At 40.1% G+C, this 21,042-nt stretch overlaps 1 protein-coding gene across 5 annotated transcripts in view; it reads left to right on the top strand.

Moving 5' to 3' along the window:
• SORCS1 (sortilin related VPS10 domain containing receptor 1) overlaps positions 1 to 21,042 on the top strand; it is a 579,121-nt gene that overhangs the window by 363,318 nt on the left and 194,761 nt on the right. For 3 of the 5 annotated variants that reach the window (XM_055560720.1, XM_055560719.1, XM_055560721.1), the window contains exon 4: positions 15,623 to 15,781. In XM_055560720.1, coding sequence (XP_055416695.1) covers positions 15,623 to 15,781 — 159 coding nt within the window. Of the gene's footprint in view, positions 1 to 14,342; positions 14,658 to 14,682; positions 15,295 to 15,622; positions 15,782 to 21,042 lie in introns of those variants that run through there. The other 2 variants (XM_055560724.1, XM_055560722.1) reach the window with 2 other exon arrangements.

Genomic DNA, 21,042 nt, shown 5'->3' with positions numbered 1-21,042 from the left:
CTGTAAATTGTATTGAAGAAGGAAAATGCAGTTTAGTTGACATTTTCTCTTGTGTTTTAGACAAATTTACACACGTTGGTTAATAACCACTCCAAGCTCATGCTCACTGGTTAGAAGACCTGCTTATTTTGTGGGCTTATGTTTAGAAGGCAGGCCTGGGGACCAGGTTCTTGGGTGTGAGCCATGCAAATGTCAGAAATGCTCTGAAATTGTCTTGAAGAAATGATCAAGTCCTTCCCTGCCTAATTTCACTCCCTTGAGGTTTGCTTCAATTTCCGGTTGGAATATCTTAATTAACATTTGTAAAGCACTGTGTACTGCTTCAGTGAAAATGTAATGTATGTATAAAATCTTCTTAAATAGTGACTTAACAAATTTGTGGAATTTTTGTGTATGTAGTGAAATCTTTTTTAACATCTTACAATTTATGATAAATGGATGACAGGGAAAGTTTACCTGTGAATTGATGATTTAGTCAAAATGGAGAAGTCATGTTTTTCTGGGGCTGCTTCATTCAGGGAACACAATTACTGAGGTGCCATGCAGTTCAGTTTTTAATCTCATAAATGTCTTCAAACTTGAAATGCTCACCTGGGTCCCCTATGTGTGTGGATGTATAATATGTGCAGATGATGCTTTATTACTTTTTTTGAGAAACTTAGATGAAGATTGAAAATGTGCATAAATAGACTGTTAAAAATAAACTATGAAGTAGGAATGGCATTCTAATATAAATCAATTAGAAAAGGAGAAACAATTATGATTTAAAATGGGGAAAAATATGAACTTGGCAATCTACCAAATGAGGATATTCAAATGACTAAAAATACATGACAAAAGGAAGGGAATGAGAAAAAACAAATTCACTATCATTAGTAATGTGTCTTGACACAACATGCACCATTTCCAAAGTTAGCTTAGAGAGCATTATAAAAAGAAAGCAAGAATAAAAAAAGGTATCGGTAATAGGTACTTCCCATGTCCCTGATGAGGGAACCATGAATTAGCATTCTCTTTATCTGAAAGACATTTGGTAATATCTATCAAGAGAGGTAACAAAATTCCTATTCTTCGATCCATGAATTCAATTGTACTCTGAGGAAATTGTTGTTGTTGTTCAGTCACTCAGTCATGTCTGATTCTTTGCGACACCATAGACTGCAGCATGCCAGGCCTCCCTGTTCTTCACTATCTCTTGGAGTTTGTTCAAACCCATGTCCATTGAGTCGGTGATACCATCTAACCATCTCATCCTCTGTCATCCCCTTCACTTCCTGCCTTCAATCTTTCCCAGCATCAGGGTCTTTTCCAATGAGTCAGCTCTTTGCACCAGGTGGCCAAAGTATTGGAGCTTCAGCTTCAACCACAGTCCTTTGAAGAAATAATAGTTGATGTACACAAGTATTGATGTATTCTTTATCATCTGATGGCTCAGACAGTAAAGAATCTGCCAGCAGTGTAGGAGATCCAGGTTCAATCCCTGGGTTGAGAAGATCTCCTGCAGAAGAGAATGGCTACCCACTCTAGTATTCTTGCCTGGAGAATTCCATGGACAGAGGAGCCTGGCAAGCTACAGTCCACGAGGTTGCAAAGAATCAGACATGACTAAATGACTAAGACTTCACTTCACAGAAGTATTAATTTACATTAGGTCATAACATTATCATAGTGAAATTTAAGAGCCTTCTAATAAGGGATTAATTGCATAGTAGTATATCTATACAATCAAAGTCTGTGTAGCCAATAAAAAATGATAATACTGAAGAATATTCAATAGCCTGGAAAATGTTTGTAATGTAGTTTTAAAGTGGCTAAAGCAGATCAAAAAGCAGAAAGTATCTCTTGGTACTCTCTCTTGCTATGTAAATCAATTGCTCCCTTTTTTCCTCCTCCACTGTGTATGTGTGTATGTGTGTGTGTGTGTGTGTGTGTGTGTGTGTGTCTGTCTGTCTTTCTCTGTCTCCTCTCCTATTTATGTTTATATCTATGTATTCATAGAAGCAAAGATTGAGAGTCGCTCAGTCATGTCCACTTCTTTGTGACCCCATGGACTATACAGTCCATGGAATTCTCAAGTGGCCAGAAAACTCGAGTGAGTAGCCGTTTCCTTCTCCAAGGGATCTTCCCAACCCAGGGATCGAACCCAGGTCTCCCACATTGCAGGTGGATTCTTTACCAGCTGAGCCACAAGGGAGCTCCTACATACATAAAAGATGTTTTAGGAAGAACATACATAAAAGATGTTTGCAAAGATTCTATGAAGGCAAAGTTTTTTTCTTTTTGAACTCTTTTTTGGGGAACCCTTTTATTCCTTTTGAATCAGTGGGCTGAAAAATACCACTGAAGTCAAGAGGGCTGGTTTTGTGGATATTTTCTTAAAGTGTGGATTCCCCATTGGTAGTAACATGGAGCAGATGAGTGTTTTATAGGGCTGGAGTAGTAGCAGTAAGAATTGAGCTACGCAGCAGGATGCATATAAAATAAAAAATATATAGTAAAAATTGTAGACAGTTTTATACCAGCCTGTGTATGATGAAAATTGAACTTGGTGTGTGTTTCTGGGACATATTTATCATTCAGCCATTCACCTTCAGACCCAAATGGTCTTTTGTTGTTTTTGTTGGTCCAAGGCTACCTAAAAAGCCACTGAGTTTATTTTAAGACCTAAGAGAACAATAAATATTCTGTTTTCAACTGCTAGATTGCGTCATAATTGGTATCAGTGCTTTTGTTGTGAGTATAAAAGGACAAGAACTGTTTTTGCTCTTAAGAAACCCATTTTTTTTTTAATATAGCATGAGATCCTTAATTAAATGACAGGGTTGTAATGCCAAGGTAAGGGCTGTTATATTGAAGAGTTATATATGTACATTTTAATGAATAGATCTATTCTTCTATAATTTAATCTGGGTAATTTATATACCCTGAAAATCCACAGACTGGAGTTTCTTGACCTTGGGTTTCTTGATGTCTCTGAGACTAACGATAAATTCATTTAGGCTGCAATAAATATGCACCTTGAATTGATACCAGATTGGGAATCTATAGCCTTCAAAAATTTAAGGTAATAGCTATTTCACAGCCAAAATGCAATGAAAAGTCTGAAAATCTCAAAATTATCTGTATTCCAGATGTATTATGATTATGTGAAGACTTTTTGCGACCTGATGAACTGCAGGGTTCCCTATCCTTCACTATCTCCAGGAGTTTATTCAAACTCATGTCCACTGAGTCACTGATAACATCCAACCATCTCTTCCTCTGCTGCCCCTCTTCTCCTCTTGCCCTCAATCTTCCCAGCATCAGGATCTTTTCAAATTAGTTGACTGTTTGCATCAGGTGTCCAAAGTATTGGAGCTTCAGGTCCAGCATCATTCCTTCCAATGAATATTCAGGGTTGATTTCCTTTAGGATTCACTAGTTTTATCTCCTTCCTGTCCAAGGGACTCTAAAGAGTCTTCTCCAGCACCACAATTGAAAAGCATCAGTTCTTTAGCCCTCAGCCTTCTTTATGATCCAACTCTCACATCCATACATGGCCGCCATCAATTCTTGCCATCCTATGTGTGCGTATGCCTTTTCCATCTTGAGAGGTAGAGTTAATTTTTTTCTTCCCTTTAAATCTAACTCAGAATTAGTGACGTGTTTTATCAATAGAATGGGACAAAATGGATATGTTGAACTTCTGAGGGTAGGTCATAAGAAGCCTTGTAGCTTCCACTGGAGTTTCTTGAAACACTCACTCTGGGGACCCTCATACTAGAAGAAGCCAGCCACCAATTACGAAGCCCAACAATCATGAAAGTGTAGTATTCTGTGAAGTTCAAGCCACATGGAAAGGGCCTGGAGGATGGGATTCAACATAGAGAGAAAGAGAGAGGCTAAGATACAACCCTGAGTGGAAAAACCATTTAGAAAGTGGAACCTCCAGTTCCAGCCACCACAGTTGACATCAAGTGGATGTGAGACTCACTACCCAGCTGAGCATTTACAGAATCCTTGACCCATAAAACCAAGAAAAAAACAGATGGTTGTCTTAAGCCTCTTTTCTGATGTAGTGTGTTGCACAGCAATCAATAAGTGAACAGAGGTCGTTTTCTCTATCATGACAGATGAGTTCTACTGCTTCTGAGTTACATGTTTTGAAATGGAATTAACCCAAGGTATAGAACTGCCATGCAATCATGGGGGAAAAAAAAACAACTTGAAACATTGCATTATTATATATTGTTTGCTCTAAAGGAAGGGAAAGAAGAAAAGAGAAGCAGCAGCAGCAGAATGTAATTATGCTCTGGGGCAGCTTGATGAAGCATATTCACCCTGTTCTGCCTCTCAGAAACAACTTGATCAGTGTCTATCATTACATAATTAAAGAACTAAAAAAAAATCACATGAAATAGATTTCCTTGTTAACTTCTTCTGGATGATGCCCTCCAGCAGGGTCTTCCTGAGAGCTCTGCAGAAGAGCCAGGAGGCAATTCACACTCCACCAATTTACAAATCCCATTGAAGAGAAACCCCTGGTGGTCGCCACTGTCTTCTCAGAAAAGCTTTCATAGCCAAATACATTAGAAAGGTCTCATGTGTCTGGCTTTTCATTATAGGGGACTGGAATGCAAAAGTAGGAAGTCAAGAAACACCTGGAGTAACAGGCAAATTTGGCCTTGAAGTACAGAATGAAGCAGGGCAAAGGCTAATAGAGTTCTGCCAAGAGAAGTCACTGGTCATAACAAACACCCTCTTCCAACAGCACAAAAGAAGACTCTACACATGGACATCACCAGATGGTCGACAAAGAAAACAGATTGATTATATTCTTTGCAGCCAAAGATGGAGAAGCTCTATACAGTCAGCGAAAACAAGACCGGGAGCTGACTGTGGCTCAGATCATGAACTCCTTATTGCCAAATTCAGACTTAAATTGAATAAAGTGGAGAAAAACACTAGACCATTCAGGTATGACCTAAATCAAATCCCTTATGACTATACAGTGGATGTGAGAAATAGATATAAGGGACTAGATCTGATAGACAGAGTGCCTGATGAACTATGGGTGGAGGTTCATGACATTGTACAGCAAACAGGAATCAAGACGATCCCCAAGAAAAAGAAATGCAAAAAAATAAAATGGATGGCCTTACAAATTGCTGTGAAAAGAAGGGAAGTGAAAAGCAAAGGAGAAAAGGAAAAGTATACTCACTTGAATGCAGAGTTTCAAAGAATAGCAAGGAGAGATAAGAAAGCCTTTCTCAACGATCAGTGCAAAGAAATAGAGGAAAAGAATAGAATGGGAAAGACTAGAGATCTCTTCGAGAAAATTAGAGAAAAAAAAAAAAGAAAATTAGAGATACCAAGGTAACATTTCATGCAAAGATGGGCTCGATGAAGGACAGAAATGATAGGGATCTAACAAAAGCAGAAGATATTAAGAAGAGGTGGCAAGAATACACAGAAGAACTGTACAAAAAAGATCTTCATGACCCAGATAACCACGATGGTGTGATCACTCACACTCACCTAGAGCCAGATATCCCAGAAAGTGAAGTCAAGCGGGCCTTAGGAAGCATCACTACGAACAAAGCTAGGGGAGGTAATGGAATTCCAGTTGAGCTATTTCAAATCCTGAAAGATGAGGCTGTGAAAGGGCTGCACTCAATATGCCAGCCAATTTGGAAAGCTCAGCAGTGGCCACAGGACTGGAAAAGGTCAGTTTTCATTCCAATCCCAAAGAAAGGCAATGCCAAAAAATGCTCAAACTACTGCACAATTGCACTCATCTCACACGCTAGTAAAGTAATGCTCAAATTCTCCACCCAGGCTTCAGCAATACGTGAACCGTGAACTTCCAGATGTTCAAGCTGGTTTTAGAAAAGGCAGAGGAACCAGAGATCAAATTGCCAACATCCGCTGGATCATGGAAAAAGCAAGAGAGTTCCAGAAAAACATCTATTTCTACTTTATTGACTATGCCAAAGCCTTTGACTGTGTAGATCACAATAGACTGTGGAAAATTCTTCAAGAGATGGGAATACCAGACCACCTGACCTGCCTCTTGAGAAACTTATGTGCAAGTCAAGAAGCAACAGTTAGAACTGGACATGGAACAACAGACTGGTTCCAAAGAGGAAAAGGAGTACATCAAGGCTGTGTACTGTCACCCTGCTTATTTAACTTCTATGCAGAGTACATCATGAGAAACGCTGGGCTGGAAGAAGCACAAGCTGGAATATGAATTGCCAGGAGAAATATCAATAACATCAGATATGCAGATGACATCACCCTTCTGGCAGAAAGTGAAGAGGAACTAAAAAGCCTCTTGATGAAAGTGAAAGAGGAGAATGAAAAAGTTGGCTTAAAGCTCAACATTCAGAAAACGAAGATCATGGCATCTGGTCCCATCACTTCATGGCAAATAGATGGGGAAACAGTGGAAACAGTGACTGACTTTATTTTTCTGGGCTCCAAAATCACTGCAGATGGTGATTGCAGCCATGAAATTAAAAGACGCTTATTCCTTGGAAGGAAAGTTATGATCAACCTAGACAACTTATTGAAAAGCAGAGGTTACTTGTTCAACAAAGATCCATCTAGTCAAGGCTATGGTTTTTCCAGTGGTCAGGTATGGATATGAAAGTTGGACTGTAAAGAAAGCTAAGTGCCGAAGAATTGATGCTTTTAAACTGTGGTGTTGGAGAAGACTCTTGAGAGTCCCTTAGACTTCACGGAGGTCCAACCAGTCCATCCTAAAGGAGATCAGTCCTGGGTGTTCATTGGTAGGACTGATGTTGAAGCTGAAACTCCAATACTTTGGACACCTGATGCGAAGAGCTGAGTGATTTGAAATAGACCCTGATGCTGGGAAAGGTTGAGGACAGGAAGAGAAGGGGATGACAAAGGATGAGATAGTTGGATGGCATCACCAACTCAATGGACATGGGTTTGGGTGAACTCCGGGAGTTGGTGATGGACAGGGAAGCCTGGCATGCTGTGGTTCCTAGGGTGCAAAGAGTCAGACACAACTGAACGACTGAACTGAACTGAACTGAACATGTGTCTGAGACTTCATTAATCTTCCCCAATACACCCTGGTATATTTGTCTGCTTACTATGAAACATTAATACAAGTAAATAAAATTAACCATACCCCTGAGGATGATGACCCTTGATGTGCAAAGGATGAAGAATCTGTTCACTGATTTTCAGAGTGGATTCATTCCTATTGGCTCTTCCTCTCATTCTTGTGATTTTCAACTTGACATTTATTCAAACTCTAAAATCAAATGCAGTTTAAGAGATTTTACCCCAAATGGTGTGTCTCTCACCTAAATCAATGTTAAAATATACTGATAGCTTCTCTTCTTGCTCTTTCTCTCCATCTCCTTCTCCTTTATCATTTCTAGTGGAATGAAGAGATTTCTTATCATTAAATGAACATCATTTCTTGTAAAGTTTCCCACGAGCAAAGAAGATGAATGTCCATTTCTCCCAGCATCACGGCTCCCTCTGATAGCAGCTAACATTTTAAAATGATGTGACCTTTTGCCATTTATAGATCTTCAGGGATTTAAGAGAGAAGTTACTCTGGGACTTGTAATGACCATGGAAGTGTATTCTGATTGAGTTTGAGCTGAGGCTATGGATAATGCTGCGGTTTTTTAAGTTGACGCAAATATTCTCAAGGTATTTAATCAGTCTCCATAGTGACTGCAAAAATAAAAATGTCTCTCAAATTTTTACATCATTCTTTTCCTTTAAAATACCTTTAAAAAAAAGTAGATGACATAATACTTAGCATCAGTGAATAGTTCTCATGCTCTACTATACCCTTAGCATGATAATAGCAATTTCTCCCTCCAGCAAAGATAGTTTATTTTTAAAATGCCAATTAGACTTAGGGTCTGTTTGTGAAGAAAATTACATTACATTGTAATGGTTTTTATTGGCTTTTAGCGTAAACTTTTTTGAGAACAAGCTGTACTGTCATTCGATCAGGGCTTTTTTGACCATTTCTATAATTTATTTTTTCACCCATTATTCTAATAAAGCATAAAGCCATTTAATGGAGGAGTGATGCTGAAGAATAAAGGAGGCCAGCACCATTGCAAAAAATCTGAGTGCGAGCCAGGACTGGGCATTTTGCTTCAGTAGATTTATATTTAAAGCCCCTCCCCAAATTATCTATATTTTTTCAAGAATATCTTAGCAATCATCTTGTTATTGAAACTCCAGTATTTAAGTCCTAGTCCCTTATTGCCCCATCCTTCTTCCCATCTACACAATATTGTCATGAGATATTTGTAATACAAGGTTTTTTTCTTTCTTTTTTAGAACTTGGCCATTTTATTTTATCTGAACATTCAGTACTAAATGTGACATTCTTTGTGAAGTACTAATGGTAACATCGGTGCAGAACTCAACTTTGCTTTCACACAGATGGTCTTATTTGACCCCATAAACAGCTTTACCACTGATTAGCTGCGTGCCCTTGTGCAAATCATCTCATTCCTCAAAGCCTCCTTTCCTCATCTGTCGCATGCACATTATATCTGTCTGAAGTATTTTAACAGTCTAATGAGGTACTGGTACTGTGTTTTAAAAGTTTAGTGGAGTGTGTGGTACATAGTACATGTTCAGTGAATGTAAACTTGTGTGTAGTATCCCTACCCTCAATGCTGAAATGGAGGCTCAGAATGAGATTGAATAGTGAGCTCTTAAAAATGGCTTAACAAATACGGCAGAAATGAAACTCAAACCCACCTTCTCAGTTAGGGCTCATGAGACACTGAGATTATTGGTTTGTTATATTATGGTTTGTTTTTTCTTCTTCTCATGGCATGAATGGGATTCACTGAACTCACCTTCTTTCTCTTTTCTGAGGAAGTGCACACATCCACAGCAACATTGACAAGGGGCATGTTTAGGATTTGGTTGTGGCGTTTCTTGTGGAAAACAAGTGTGTGGTTCAGGCTCCCCACCTCAGGCCTGCATACCAACCTTCCTCTGTGCATGCAGAGGGTCATAGTAGTGGGAGCATAGTCTCACAGTGAAATGGTGTATTTCAGTTTGAGATTGTCTGAGTTAGCTCAGAAGAGAGGGTTGTTGTCTGTAGTCCCAAGAGAATCAGAGGCAGTCTTCTATAAACTTTCTTTCTTGAATTGTCTTCCAAGAAGTGTATCACATATTTTATTACTGGTGAATCTTACTCTTCTGTGTACCTCACGGGGTTTGGCAAAATGAGTGCTGAATGAATTATTACTATCATTACATAATAAGTAGTAGGTCTTCGATTAAGAGAAGTGTGAAGGGCTGAACTTGTTGGATACACTTCTTGAAAACCCCATTTATCCCCACTGAGACATCAAAGTCTTTATTAAAGTAAAAAGACTTCATTAAAGAAAAAAATAGCTTAAAAGTAAACTTAAAGAATACAATGAAAAATTTCTCTGCAATTTCATTGAATCCATATTGCAGGTCACAGGAAGCTGGTCTATTGCTCAAGTGGTCTCTTGGCCTCTTAGTATTGAATGACTCTCCCTTGTGTTAATGAACATGGGTGGGTTAAGGAATGTGAGATGAGCTTTACTGAGTTCATGGGAGACGGTGAGAGTGGGACTCATATCGAGTATTTGCTTGCTGGATCCATCTTTCTACAGACTCACTTCTGACAGTGTTGACTTGATTAAACCTTTTTCTTTTCCATCACTTTCCTTTCCTTTTCTCACTTTTGTTTATCCTTCAGTCATTTATGTTTCATGAGTCATGTTGGAAGCCTGTATAACTTTCTTTAATACTGTCCTCTAAACAGCTGCCAGTTGCTAAGCACTTGTTGCTCTCACCCTCAACTCATCCATCCACATTGGCCAACCTATTATTCACTTGCTCTGATTACATTTCACTTAATTTGTTTTTTATACTGGAGCCAGACGTTTGCAAATAGCCTCTTAGACTATTTTATAGACTTTTGTTTGAATAGAGTGGCTAGATAACTAGAGTGCCCAATTGCTGCCATTGCTATTATTCTTGGTCATTGTCATTATCACTATGGAAATTATTTATTGTGCACCTGTGACATGTGCATCTGGATCTGAGTAAGCCTTGAGCAAAGAAACAGATGACACCGGTGCATTCCCTCTTCTTGGTTCTACTATGAACAACAAGGAGTGACAAACAAGCAGATGAATAGTGAACAACATATAAAATAAATACTCTTTGCTTAAGGACCAGGGAAATGGTGGGGAAACATACATGCCTAGCGGTTGTGAGTGTCTGTAGGCACTCAGTCATGGCTGACTCTGTGACCCCATGGACTGTAGCCAGGCGCCCCTGCCCGTGGAATCCTCCAGGCAAGAATATGGGAGTGAGTAGCCGTTTCCTTCTCCAGCTGCCTCTTATGAACTCCATGCTGCCTTAACAGGTATATGATGCAATTCTAAGAACAGCATACACCTAGGAAAAGAATTGGGAGAGCGAAATAGGAGGACATTCCTCAGGAATGTCCTGAGTAGACACCTGGAAGGATCAGAAAGCTGCGAGGTAACCTTTTGTAGAAGTACGTCATGTAGCCATAAGTTTAATCTGGAGCAATTCACAGAGACATTTAATTTTTGATGACATTGAGCTTTCAGGGGGACTAATATCAAAAAAAGAGAGAAGTGACATATTTGAAATCTATAACTTGCATTTCATGTTCATTTGTCACCTCTGGGGAAAGCAAACAAAGTCTCTTCTTTCCCCCTGAAGTGGCTGATGAATGATTGCTTAGCGTTGGGTGGTGTAAGCCCTTGTCGCCATTATTGACTTGCTGTAGAAAGTAGTTCATCTGTAGTTGTAATGCATGCGGTGCACCCTCCAAGGCATGTGTGAACTGGTTCTGATCACTAATGGGATGATCTGAACAGACTAATTACTTTCCTATTAAAGACAGACTCTTCCTGATGTCTCTACCCTCTTTGCTTCCAAGTAGAAGGCAGGGACTTGTTTAAGAGACTCAAACTCTCAATGGCACAGGGATCCAAGGACAAAGAGGACTCATTCATTTGTTCATTTACAAAGATGTATGGACCTACTATGGATCAAGCTTTATGCTAAGCAAATAAGTCCTCCTTTTAGAGAGCTCACTTCAGGAATCCTGCTGACTTTGGAGTCATGCCTTTTATAGAGGTCTTTTAGAGTTCTGTCACTCAGATCATATTTCAGAATGCAGAGGATTAAACATAGCAAAACATTATTATTCAAACTCATTGGAAGAGCCAAAGGAAGGTAGAGAACCAATGTAAACTGACAAAAACAGGGATCACTGACCACATTTAAGGAATGTAATTGATTATTTTTTGAAGAATAGTCACTAAGTTGAAGTTACTATTTTGATAATATTTCCTAGTAGAATACCTTCTTGAGAAGATAGGACTTTATCTGTAAATGGCATCATTTACATCTAACAATTGGATCACACTTATTACTTACACTGTATCCTTTTTTCTCAAATGAGTTAGACATTTTCTATTTAGATCTTACTTAAATTCTTTGTTTGCTTATTAACATATTTAATTTTCATAACCTAAAAAATGACAGAACAAACTTGAACTCATTGGAAATATAATTACTGAAGGATTCTAATTTGAAGACTGAAATAATAAGATTCCACTAATTCAGTTAATGAAAAAGTTGGCTTAAAACTCAACAATCAGAAAACTAAGATCATGGCATCCAGTCCCATCACTTCATGGCAAATAGATGGGGAAACAATGGAAATAATGACAGACTGTATTTTTTTAGGCTCCCAAATCACTGCAGATGGTGACTGCAGCCATGAAATTAAAAGACGCTTGCTCCTTGGAAGAAAAGACATGACCAATCTAGACAGCATATTAAAAGCAGAGACATTACTTTTCCAACAAAGGTCCATCTAGTCAAAGCTATGGTTTTTCCAATAGTCATGTATGTATGTGAGAGTTGGACTATAAAGAAAGCTGAGCGGCAAAGAATTGATGCTTTTGAACTGTGGCATTGGAGAAGATATGCGAGTCCCTTGGACTGCAAGGAGATCCAACCAGTCCATCCTAAAGGAAATCAGTCCTGAATATTCACTGGAAGCACTCAAGCTGAAACTCCAATACTTTGGCCACCTGATGCGAAGAACTGACTCATTGAAAAATATCCTGATTCTGGGAAAGACTGAAGGTGGGAGGAGAAGGGGAAGCAGAGGATGAGATGGCTGGATGGCATCACTGACTCGATGGACATGAGTCTCAGTGAACTCCGGGAGTTGGTGATGGACAGGGAGGCCTGGCGTGCTGCAGTGCATGGGGTCAGAAAGAGTCAGACATGACTGAGTGACTGAACTGAATCCAGTTAATAATTCATCAAGTGCTTTCTATGGTTCAACCACTGAGTCAGTTGTAACCTAATTGTGTTGAAGGTTGTGATTAACTAATTGAAATACATTGTATACAGTGGTGTGTATTAATTAATGTGTGTATGCATTTGTAATTTTATTGTTCAGGTAGAAATGAATATAGGTAATAATATTAAATGAAAAAAAGGAAAACAATGAAAAATTCAATCCATGATATGATATGTAGCTGTGGATATAGAAGTAGTAGAAGGGGGCACAAACATAATTTAACTTGTTGAAGGGATAGGGTCAATGCATTTTTCATTTATTTTGAATTCTACTGGCAGTCTTACAAAATTGTTTTTGCAATAAAAATGACTAAATAAAAATGGATCTAGACTCACCTGTTTGTTTTGAGTAAATTGAAGCAGAGATATGAAAGAGGAACCATTGGAAAGTTTGTATAGTACAGATACATCTAAAATTCTTGCAGAGGGATCTCCTGACATCCTCTATAATATCTGAAGTGTCAAGTTCCCAAACAGAGGGTTTTATGTAAGAATGTATAGAAATCATGAGATTTTGACCTACATATTTTTCATACCCAGAAGAAAAACACAGAAGCCAGCAGTTTTATTTAATATTAAATATCCATATGTTTGAAAATATTTGCATCATTTTATCTCTCCCATCCCAAGTTACTTGGATACAGAATATCTCATACAGATGACTCAGAGCATAAATGAGTATCAAAATATTCTAAATAAATGATAAATAAAAAGCAACTTGATATCAGTATATTCTGTAGGCGCAGGGTTTTTATTTTGATGAAGTAGTCTGCCAAGAGAAGCAGGTGGTGAGATCCACACTCGTGGGAAGAGAGTAAAACATATTCTGCTTTACAGAGAAATAGAAAATCAGAGGGGGAAAATCACCTTGCCTGAGACAATAGATGTTCTATAAAATTGAACCTCTTCATATTATCATGGAAATTACTTGCTGGCAGTAGTGGAAAAAGGCTGTTATATATTATTGTTAATTGTGGTTGGAGACACAAAGCAATATGATCATTTGATGACTTATTTGTTATTTAGAAAATGACAGCTTTTATGTGTCAGTAAATAGGAAATCACCTGGAAATATTCTTGTGAATTTAGGAACCATCTGATCCTCCTTGCTTAATGCATACAATAGACTTTAATGATGCCACGGGAGTTTGTACTTAGCAGATTATCTGCTGGTTCCGCACCAGCCATCCAAAGGGGGAACACCGTCTGCTTGGTGACTGCAACACAGAGAAACCTATAACTTTGTCAGGATTTCTGTTCGATGGACAGTGGCTTCACTGGAACACAGTATGAGAGGCAATTAGTCTCCAGTTTTGTGCGTGCTCTCCAACTTGTCCAGACAGGGGCTGACAGCCTTGGCGTTCCGCTCATTCCACCACATCCCTTTCCCCTCTTCAAGAAGGGCAGGGAGAAAAACAGCAAGGCACCTGAAATCCATCCTTGATTACATAAACACATTCCAGCTGAGTGTGTCTGGCGTGCGGTCCTTGTGTGCCATTTGCCGTGACAGGACACGTCTTTGGAAGATGACACTAACTATCTTGAGGTTTTAATATGATTGCCTCCAATGCCTGAGAAAGCCCTGTGTGTTTGCCTGACACTCAGCTCTTTTATGACAGGGCTCTAGTTTTTTCTTTTTTTTTTATTTATTTTTTTTTTTTTCTCTTTCTCTATCTGTCTCTGGTTTCCCTGGAACTGCAGCATCCTCAGCTAGTAATCTTTAAACCCTGGGCTGCTGAGGTTTCTCTTCATACGGCCACACATTAAGCACATCTTTCATGCCTCTCTGAACCAAACTCGGAGAGTGCCAATTAATAAGTTGATGGGGAAGAAGTCAATGGGTAGCATTAAGGCCACCTGTCTGGAGGCGTTAGGTGCGCACTTTGAGTGAAGGGCAACCTGCAGAGTCTGGAATGAGGTGCTTATCACATTCCTAGAGGCAGAAAATGAGAGAATAAAAAGAAGTTTACAGGGCAGCTCCTCATCTTGCTCCCACTGTGGATTCTTCACACTGCTCTGGCCGGGGTTAACCCTCAAAAGGAGAAAATCCCAAGCCTCTGGAGCTGTGACTTTTTACATGGGTCTAGTGTATTCTCGTGTCAAAGGCTAAAGATGGAGAGGGCATTCAATGACTTTTTTTTCCCATGGAACTTCCATTTATATCTGTTCAAACTGTTCTGAGCATCTTTCTAAGTCTTTGTGACTACTCTGAAAACTCTTTTCATCAATCCCTTTAACTCATGTTCATTAATTTGGTAAATATCTATTGAGTATATAATATATGCTGGACTTCATTCTAGCTGCTGGGAATGTACCTGTGGGGGATAAAAACAGAGAAATGTCAAGTATCACTATTCTCATGGAGTTTATTTTCTAAAGAAAGTATATAGACAACAAATAAATACTCAGAGAAGGCATTTGAATACACAGCCTTTGACTCAAGATTCAGAAAACCAGGCTAAAGGCAGGATGATGTGGAATATTGTTAATATGAATAGAAGTGTAAGGCGAGTGCAGAGAAAAAGAGAGCGAGCCGGGCAGTCGGGCAAGAAAAGGAAAATTTATTAGAGGGAAAAGAGAGAGTGAATGGCCCTTAAGGAGAACCAGCATCCTCCTTTCTGACGGAGTCCCCACCAATGAAAAATTCTTTAAAGGAATGGTCACGTAGCCAGAGGTCTGGAATCTGGTGGTCTATCAGCTTTGAGAAGATAGGCACCAGTGAGGTAACAGGATGCCATTTGGGCAATTTGGTCAGTCTCAAGGATCACTGTGATTTATTCTTTGTTTGCAAGGTCAACATAATGAGCCATCTTGTCAGTGAGAACCCATGTGGACCCTATCAAGAAGGGCTTGTAATAAGAGAAAAATCGAATGGACTCCAAACCTATTCCTGTTGGTATTCCTTTCCACCTTTCTCACAAATACCGGTGACAAGTCTTGCTCTCTCATCCCCCCAAATGGAGACTAGACAGGGCTCGAAGGAAGGAGGGTTGAGATCAGGAGAATAATAGAAAATATTTCAGATTAAGGAAATAACATTTGGGGAGCCCTATAGGAGGAAAGAAAACGCACTCCTCCATTTCTTCTCAGACAGTCAAGGTCATTGTTTGGGCAATTGTTCTTCACCTGCTCCTTTTCCCTTTCTTGTCAAAAATTTAGCTCATCTTTAAGCTTTGTAAATTTACTTTTCTCTTGTTTTCTTTCCCATAATCTGCCACAGATTATGTTGCTCACAGACCCAGAGATTGAGAGCAGTTTACTGATCAGCTCGGACGAAGGGGCAACCTATCAAAAATACCGGCTGAACTTTTACATCCAGAGCTTACTTTTCCACCCCAAACAAGAGGACTGGATTCTGGCATACAGCCAAGACCAAAAGGTGAGTGTGATCACCTTGCTCGAGACAGTGGTGCATGGTTGTCCTAGGGAACAACAACCACTTAGTCATCTCTGTATTTCTTCTCAGTGGTCAGGCTTGTTATGTGCAGGCGCTTGAACCCTGTGCCAGTGGGGCAAGGAGCAGGAATGTGGATCTCAGGCTGCTTGTCTGAGCTGTGCAAATGTCTGAAACAGCATGCAAAGGAAAAGCTAGACCATCAGGAAGATGTTGTGGAGAAGCAGTTCTTACCTGGACGTTTCAGTCCATCGACAGCCCCAGACCCCCATGAAATCTGAGACAGTTTTGTGTGTGTGAGACATAATCATTTTTGTAAAGGACCCCATAGGTTTTCTCAGAGCCTTAAAGGGCAGGATGGCTCTGAAAGAGTTAAGAGCAATAGCTGGCAACTTGTTAAAATAGTGACAGAAATGTATATAGATGACATTCATAATCAGGTAATCCAGGACTTTTCTTCTCTTGGTGGTTAGGCTGAAGGATAAGTCTATTTTTTAAGAAGGCATTGATCGATGTTATGCAATTGTATGTTATAAGCATGTTATGTTTATTGTATGTTTATGTGTATATGCAAGTGCATGGCAATATGTATATTTATTTTGTGGGATAAATACTGTAAAATATATCATGTACTCTGTACTGCAGTTGGGCTTCTTTAGTGACTCAAATGTTAAAAGAACTCACCTGCAATGCAGGAGACTCATGTTTGATCCCTGAGTCAGGAAGATCACCTGGAGAAGGGATGGCTACCCACTCCAGTATTCTTGCTCGAGAATTCCATGGACAGAGAAGCCTAGCAGGCTACAGTTATAAAATACATATAGCCCCTGCTTTAAGGAACTTAAATTTTCAGGTAGACTATAAGGCTGACAAGAGCAAATACAATCAGATTAGAATTAGAAGAAACAAAATATACAGAGGCAAATGTGAGAGAAAACCTAAAAAAAAAAAAGTCAAAAGGAACACAGCTAAAATATTGGAATGCTTTTTGTGAAATGCATGGTTCAGTGAGGTCATTCTGAACATTCTCTTTAGAGGACTTGTAAGTTACAAAGGACGTATATTTAAAGAAATACTGGACTTAGCTGAGTGAGGAGGGTGTTTGAGGATTTTATCCATCTGGACTGGTATAGACGTGTGGGGGTTCTTCCTGATGAGAGAGGAATGATACTAGCAACTTTTCAAGGTCTCTAAGCAACATGAGCATTTTTTGAGGAGGCAAATTAAAATTCTTAGGATTGGAGTTTTATTCGTGCTGCCCTTACTGCCAAATAAAATCACATTAGCCTAAAAATAGAAAAGATTTGCAATTAGTATTTTTTCCTCTTGAGCAGCCTGGCTCCCCTTTCAGCAGAATGTACAATTTCATTCCTGGAGTCAAGCCACCATGCATTTGGTCCAGGATGGTGCAGTTACCAGAGGCAAAGCTGAGCAGCTCAGAATACAGAGTATTAGACATTTAATCCACTGGGCTTTTGTATTGTATTTGACAGTTGGTTAATTTTCCCCTGATGCCAGAGGCACAGTGAGGGCCAGATTTACCTGGCTGAGTGAAAACTCTGCATCTTTGCAGTTGTGTTGGAAGAAAAGGCCAAAAATGTAACCCTTCATGTGCCAGCACTTCAGACAGCAGCCCCATGACCGCAGTGGCAGAGTGAATTACCTTGGAGAAGTTAGGGCGTGTGGGAGCCCTACTCAGCCAATGTATGGTACTTGGGGTCAGCCTTCTTTGCCTTAAAATGTGTTTGTGTGGGTACTTATAATTGCAGGTGCACTTCCACTGAGACTGAAAAAAGATTAGGCTCTGTTTTACGTGCTCAGTGTGGGGCATTGTTGGTATAAAATAGCTATATCGAGAAGCATTTGGTCAACCTAGGGAAAGAAAATAAACACACATGAGTTCAGTAGTCTAAGAGGGACTAACAAGGCAGAGAGAGCCTTCATTCACACATAGTAGAAACCCAATCAGAGTTAGCTGGATGGATTCTATGAAACTGGCAGCCCAAAGTTTAGGAGATGGAGGTCTTATAAAATGATTTCACCTGGACTTTAATGAATATGTCATATTTCTTTTTTTGGAGAGGCACACTTTACACAAGAGGAATGTCATAAACAATAATGTAAGTTTGTATAGTTAGAAAACTCATGTTAACAGGATTGTGAATATGTTGATTTGGCTGAAACTGAAATTATGGAAAGTTAATTATGCATGTACTCCTGGACCCAATCTTTTTTTTTTTTTTTTAACTGTTTAGACTGTTAGGAAAAATAATTCTTGTTTTTCCAATTAGGAGCCTTTTGAACATTTTGGTCAGTGGATTTATGTGTTCAGAGCTATAGATTACAAAAAATTAATCTGGCAGTAGTATTACGATGAACTGAGGCATTATGAGGTCAAAACCAAGAAGACCAGTTAGGCTGATATCATAGAATTCTTGGTCTGGACCAGACCAAATGAATTCTGTCATTTTATAGGTAGAGGAAGGCTTAACAGTCTTTTTTCTGTATGTAGCTGACAAACCAAAAATCTGAGATTTTTCCCCAAAGGGGAAAACACTCATTAGTATCACATGTTTAAGTTAGGCGACTGGAATCTGAGTATAAAAGTTAGCAGAGTTCTACTGAATGGATGGTGATGTCTGGAGATATCACCAAAGGGGTGGAAGCCAGCCTATCTGCTAAGCTCTCTTTCTCTAGAGGAGAATGAAGGAGAGATGATCCTGGGAACAAAGAATAATGTGAAACCCACTAACAGAAGTAGGGGTTGGGAAAGGGCTCCATATGCCAGGGTTTGAATCACAGAATGAGGAGTGGTGCATTAGCAATGAGGGGATTGGGGTGCAGTCATCTGATGAGCTGGTGGAGTTGGCCTAAAGTCAAGTGGGGAAGATGTGTGGCCACTCCAGTGGGCCAATGATATGGAAAAGCAGCTGTCAGTGACCCGCAAACCGCAGAGCTTTTCGCTCCAATGAGAGGCAGCAGTAGGCCCCAGTGAGGGCCCCATGCAGGTGTTGGCGGGTGAGTGACTTTGGAAACAGGAACGTTCATTCTTCCATGTAAGTATTGCTCATCACTGTGTCTGACAGTCACTGCTGCTGCAGAGCTCTCAGCAAAGATGGTGGCTTAAGTGCTGGGATTCACTCTGCTGAGTGCTATTTCCCATCAGTCTGTGGTGAAAGACTGTGGGTTAGAAAGCACAGAGGTGGCAGCTCCATTAGAGCTCCCCTGCGCACAGACCTCCTCACCTCTCTCCCATCGCTGGCTGTCAGACTTTTGAAGCATACTTCCTCTTTTGAATATGCAGCCACCTTTACTTTTCCCTTATTTTCCTGCCATGGCTTTCTTTCTCCTTCCGTGAATGAGGCTTTGAGAGCCCCAAGGACACAGTCTGGATCTCTGGCTCACAGGAGAGAGTCCATATGGGCCGCGGCGCTCTGCCCTGACTGCATCTCATCTTGAGTGTCTGGACTCTCAGCAGAGGTTTTTTGATGTGAGCATTTTAAGGGACTTGAAAGAGTTTGGTTGAACAGATTGTCCTTTCTGGCCCAAGATAGAGTTTTACTGGCCATCAATTCCATAGGAAGCCAGATTAAAAAAAAAAAAAAAAAAGAAAAGCTTTTAATCAGAGAGAAATGTGTATAGCCAAATGCCCTTGAAATCCATAAAACCAGGATATTTTGATATTTTAGCCTTTTTTTCTTATTTTTTCTTGGATAAAGAAATCTACCTGTGATATTCAATATCTAGGTGGTTGCCAAGAGGTAAAAGTTTTCTTGAATGAGCACATGACTCTCCAGCCACCACTAGAATAATTGAAGAGAAAAGGCTTTAGACCCACTGAAGCTCTAAAAGAAGTAACCTGCCTTCTTAAAAAGCCCTGTTGGGGGACTTCCGTGGTCTAGACACAGGTGATAGACTCCTTGGGCTCTGAATGTGAGGCTGTGCCTTTGGAAAGCCCTGAGATTTTCAGAAAAATAAGCGTTATAGACATTATGGAAAGTTTGTGCCAAATGGGCCAAGGTAACCCCATCACATACAGTCACACCCTTTCAGCTTCTTACAAACCAGCAGTGAGTCACTGTGGATGCCATGAAGAATTCTGCGGTGTTTATTCCAGAAGCACCAACCATCTCGTGCTCCTTTATTTATTTGTTATTTCTGTAATTAAGCGGTAGGCAAACCAAACATTCTGCTCATAGCTTTCGTGTCTTTGCATTTGGAAACCGAGCAGCCGGGAAAACAAAGATACAGAGCTTCCCCTTCCTTCCATGTTTCCCTACCTCCTCTTGCCTCAGTGCAGGAAACCACCCAAGCAAGGCTTAGCAGCCGGCCGAGTCTGCCAGATTACATCTTTATTTTAATTTGGCAATAAACTAGTGTACAAACTGTGCTATAAAACATTGCCTCCAACAGCATCTCTCAGTCTGTCTTAAACACCTCACTAAACATGATGTGTTGGGAAACATTGGAAATGAGAGAAAACAAGACGCAGATGTGACTGAAAGGAAAGGAAAAATAGAAATTTGTAAGAATAGGCATCTAAATCAGTTCTGCTGACCATCCTGGGGCGCTGGGCTCGAGGCCTGTCTGTTAGGGGTTGCACTGAGGAGTGATTTGTACAGGGGAGGGTCTGCAGTGTTGTGAAATCAATGTGAACACTCCCCGGGCTCAGACTGCCTGGTTGCTGGGGAGGAGAGACCCTCTAGCTTGGCTTATTGAGACTGGCAAGGCCCTTTCCTTGGGCAGCTTTGCAGACCTACCTGCTGCCCCGACCATGAGCAGAAGGAATCACTTTTCTCCCGTCCTCTACAGCCAGCTTCTTCTCCCCACCCTGTGGATGCCCATGTCCTTCTAGGCCACAAACTCAGTTCCTCCACAGACAAGCAAGAATCTGACTGAACGGAGCGGCTGGGTTTGGGCTGTGGGAGACTGGGGAGCAGGTGTGCATTCAGGAGGGTGGGTGGATCGAGGTAGGGGGTCTTGGTCAGCTTCAGCCTACTGTTCTTGACACCAAGAAAGACTCATCTGATGTCATCAGACTTTTCAGAGTTTTTCGAGAGGAGTAATTCTGTTTTGTTTGAAATGTGATATTTGTAAATTGTTTGTAACAAACTCAAAAACTTAAAGCAGAGAACTGTGCAGAGCAAGTGAACCTCATCTGCTGCCTTATATTAGTCCCTAAATCACTTTTTTTTTCTTCTTATTTCTCCGTCTTTCTCATCATCTTTGTTTTCCTCTTGTTCATG

The sequence above is a fragment of the Bubalus kerabau genome, chromosome 22, assembly GCF_029407905.1.
Source record: "Bubalus kerabau isolate K-KA32 ecotype Philippines breed swamp buffalo chromosome 22, PCC_UOA_SB_1v2, whole genome shotgun sequence".
Lineage (NCBI taxonomy): Eukaryota > Metazoa > Chordata > Mammalia > Artiodactyla > Bovidae > Bubalus > Bubalus kerabau.
Note: the sequence above shows the minus strand (reverse complement) of the source record. Positions and strands in the feature narration are given on the sequence as shown.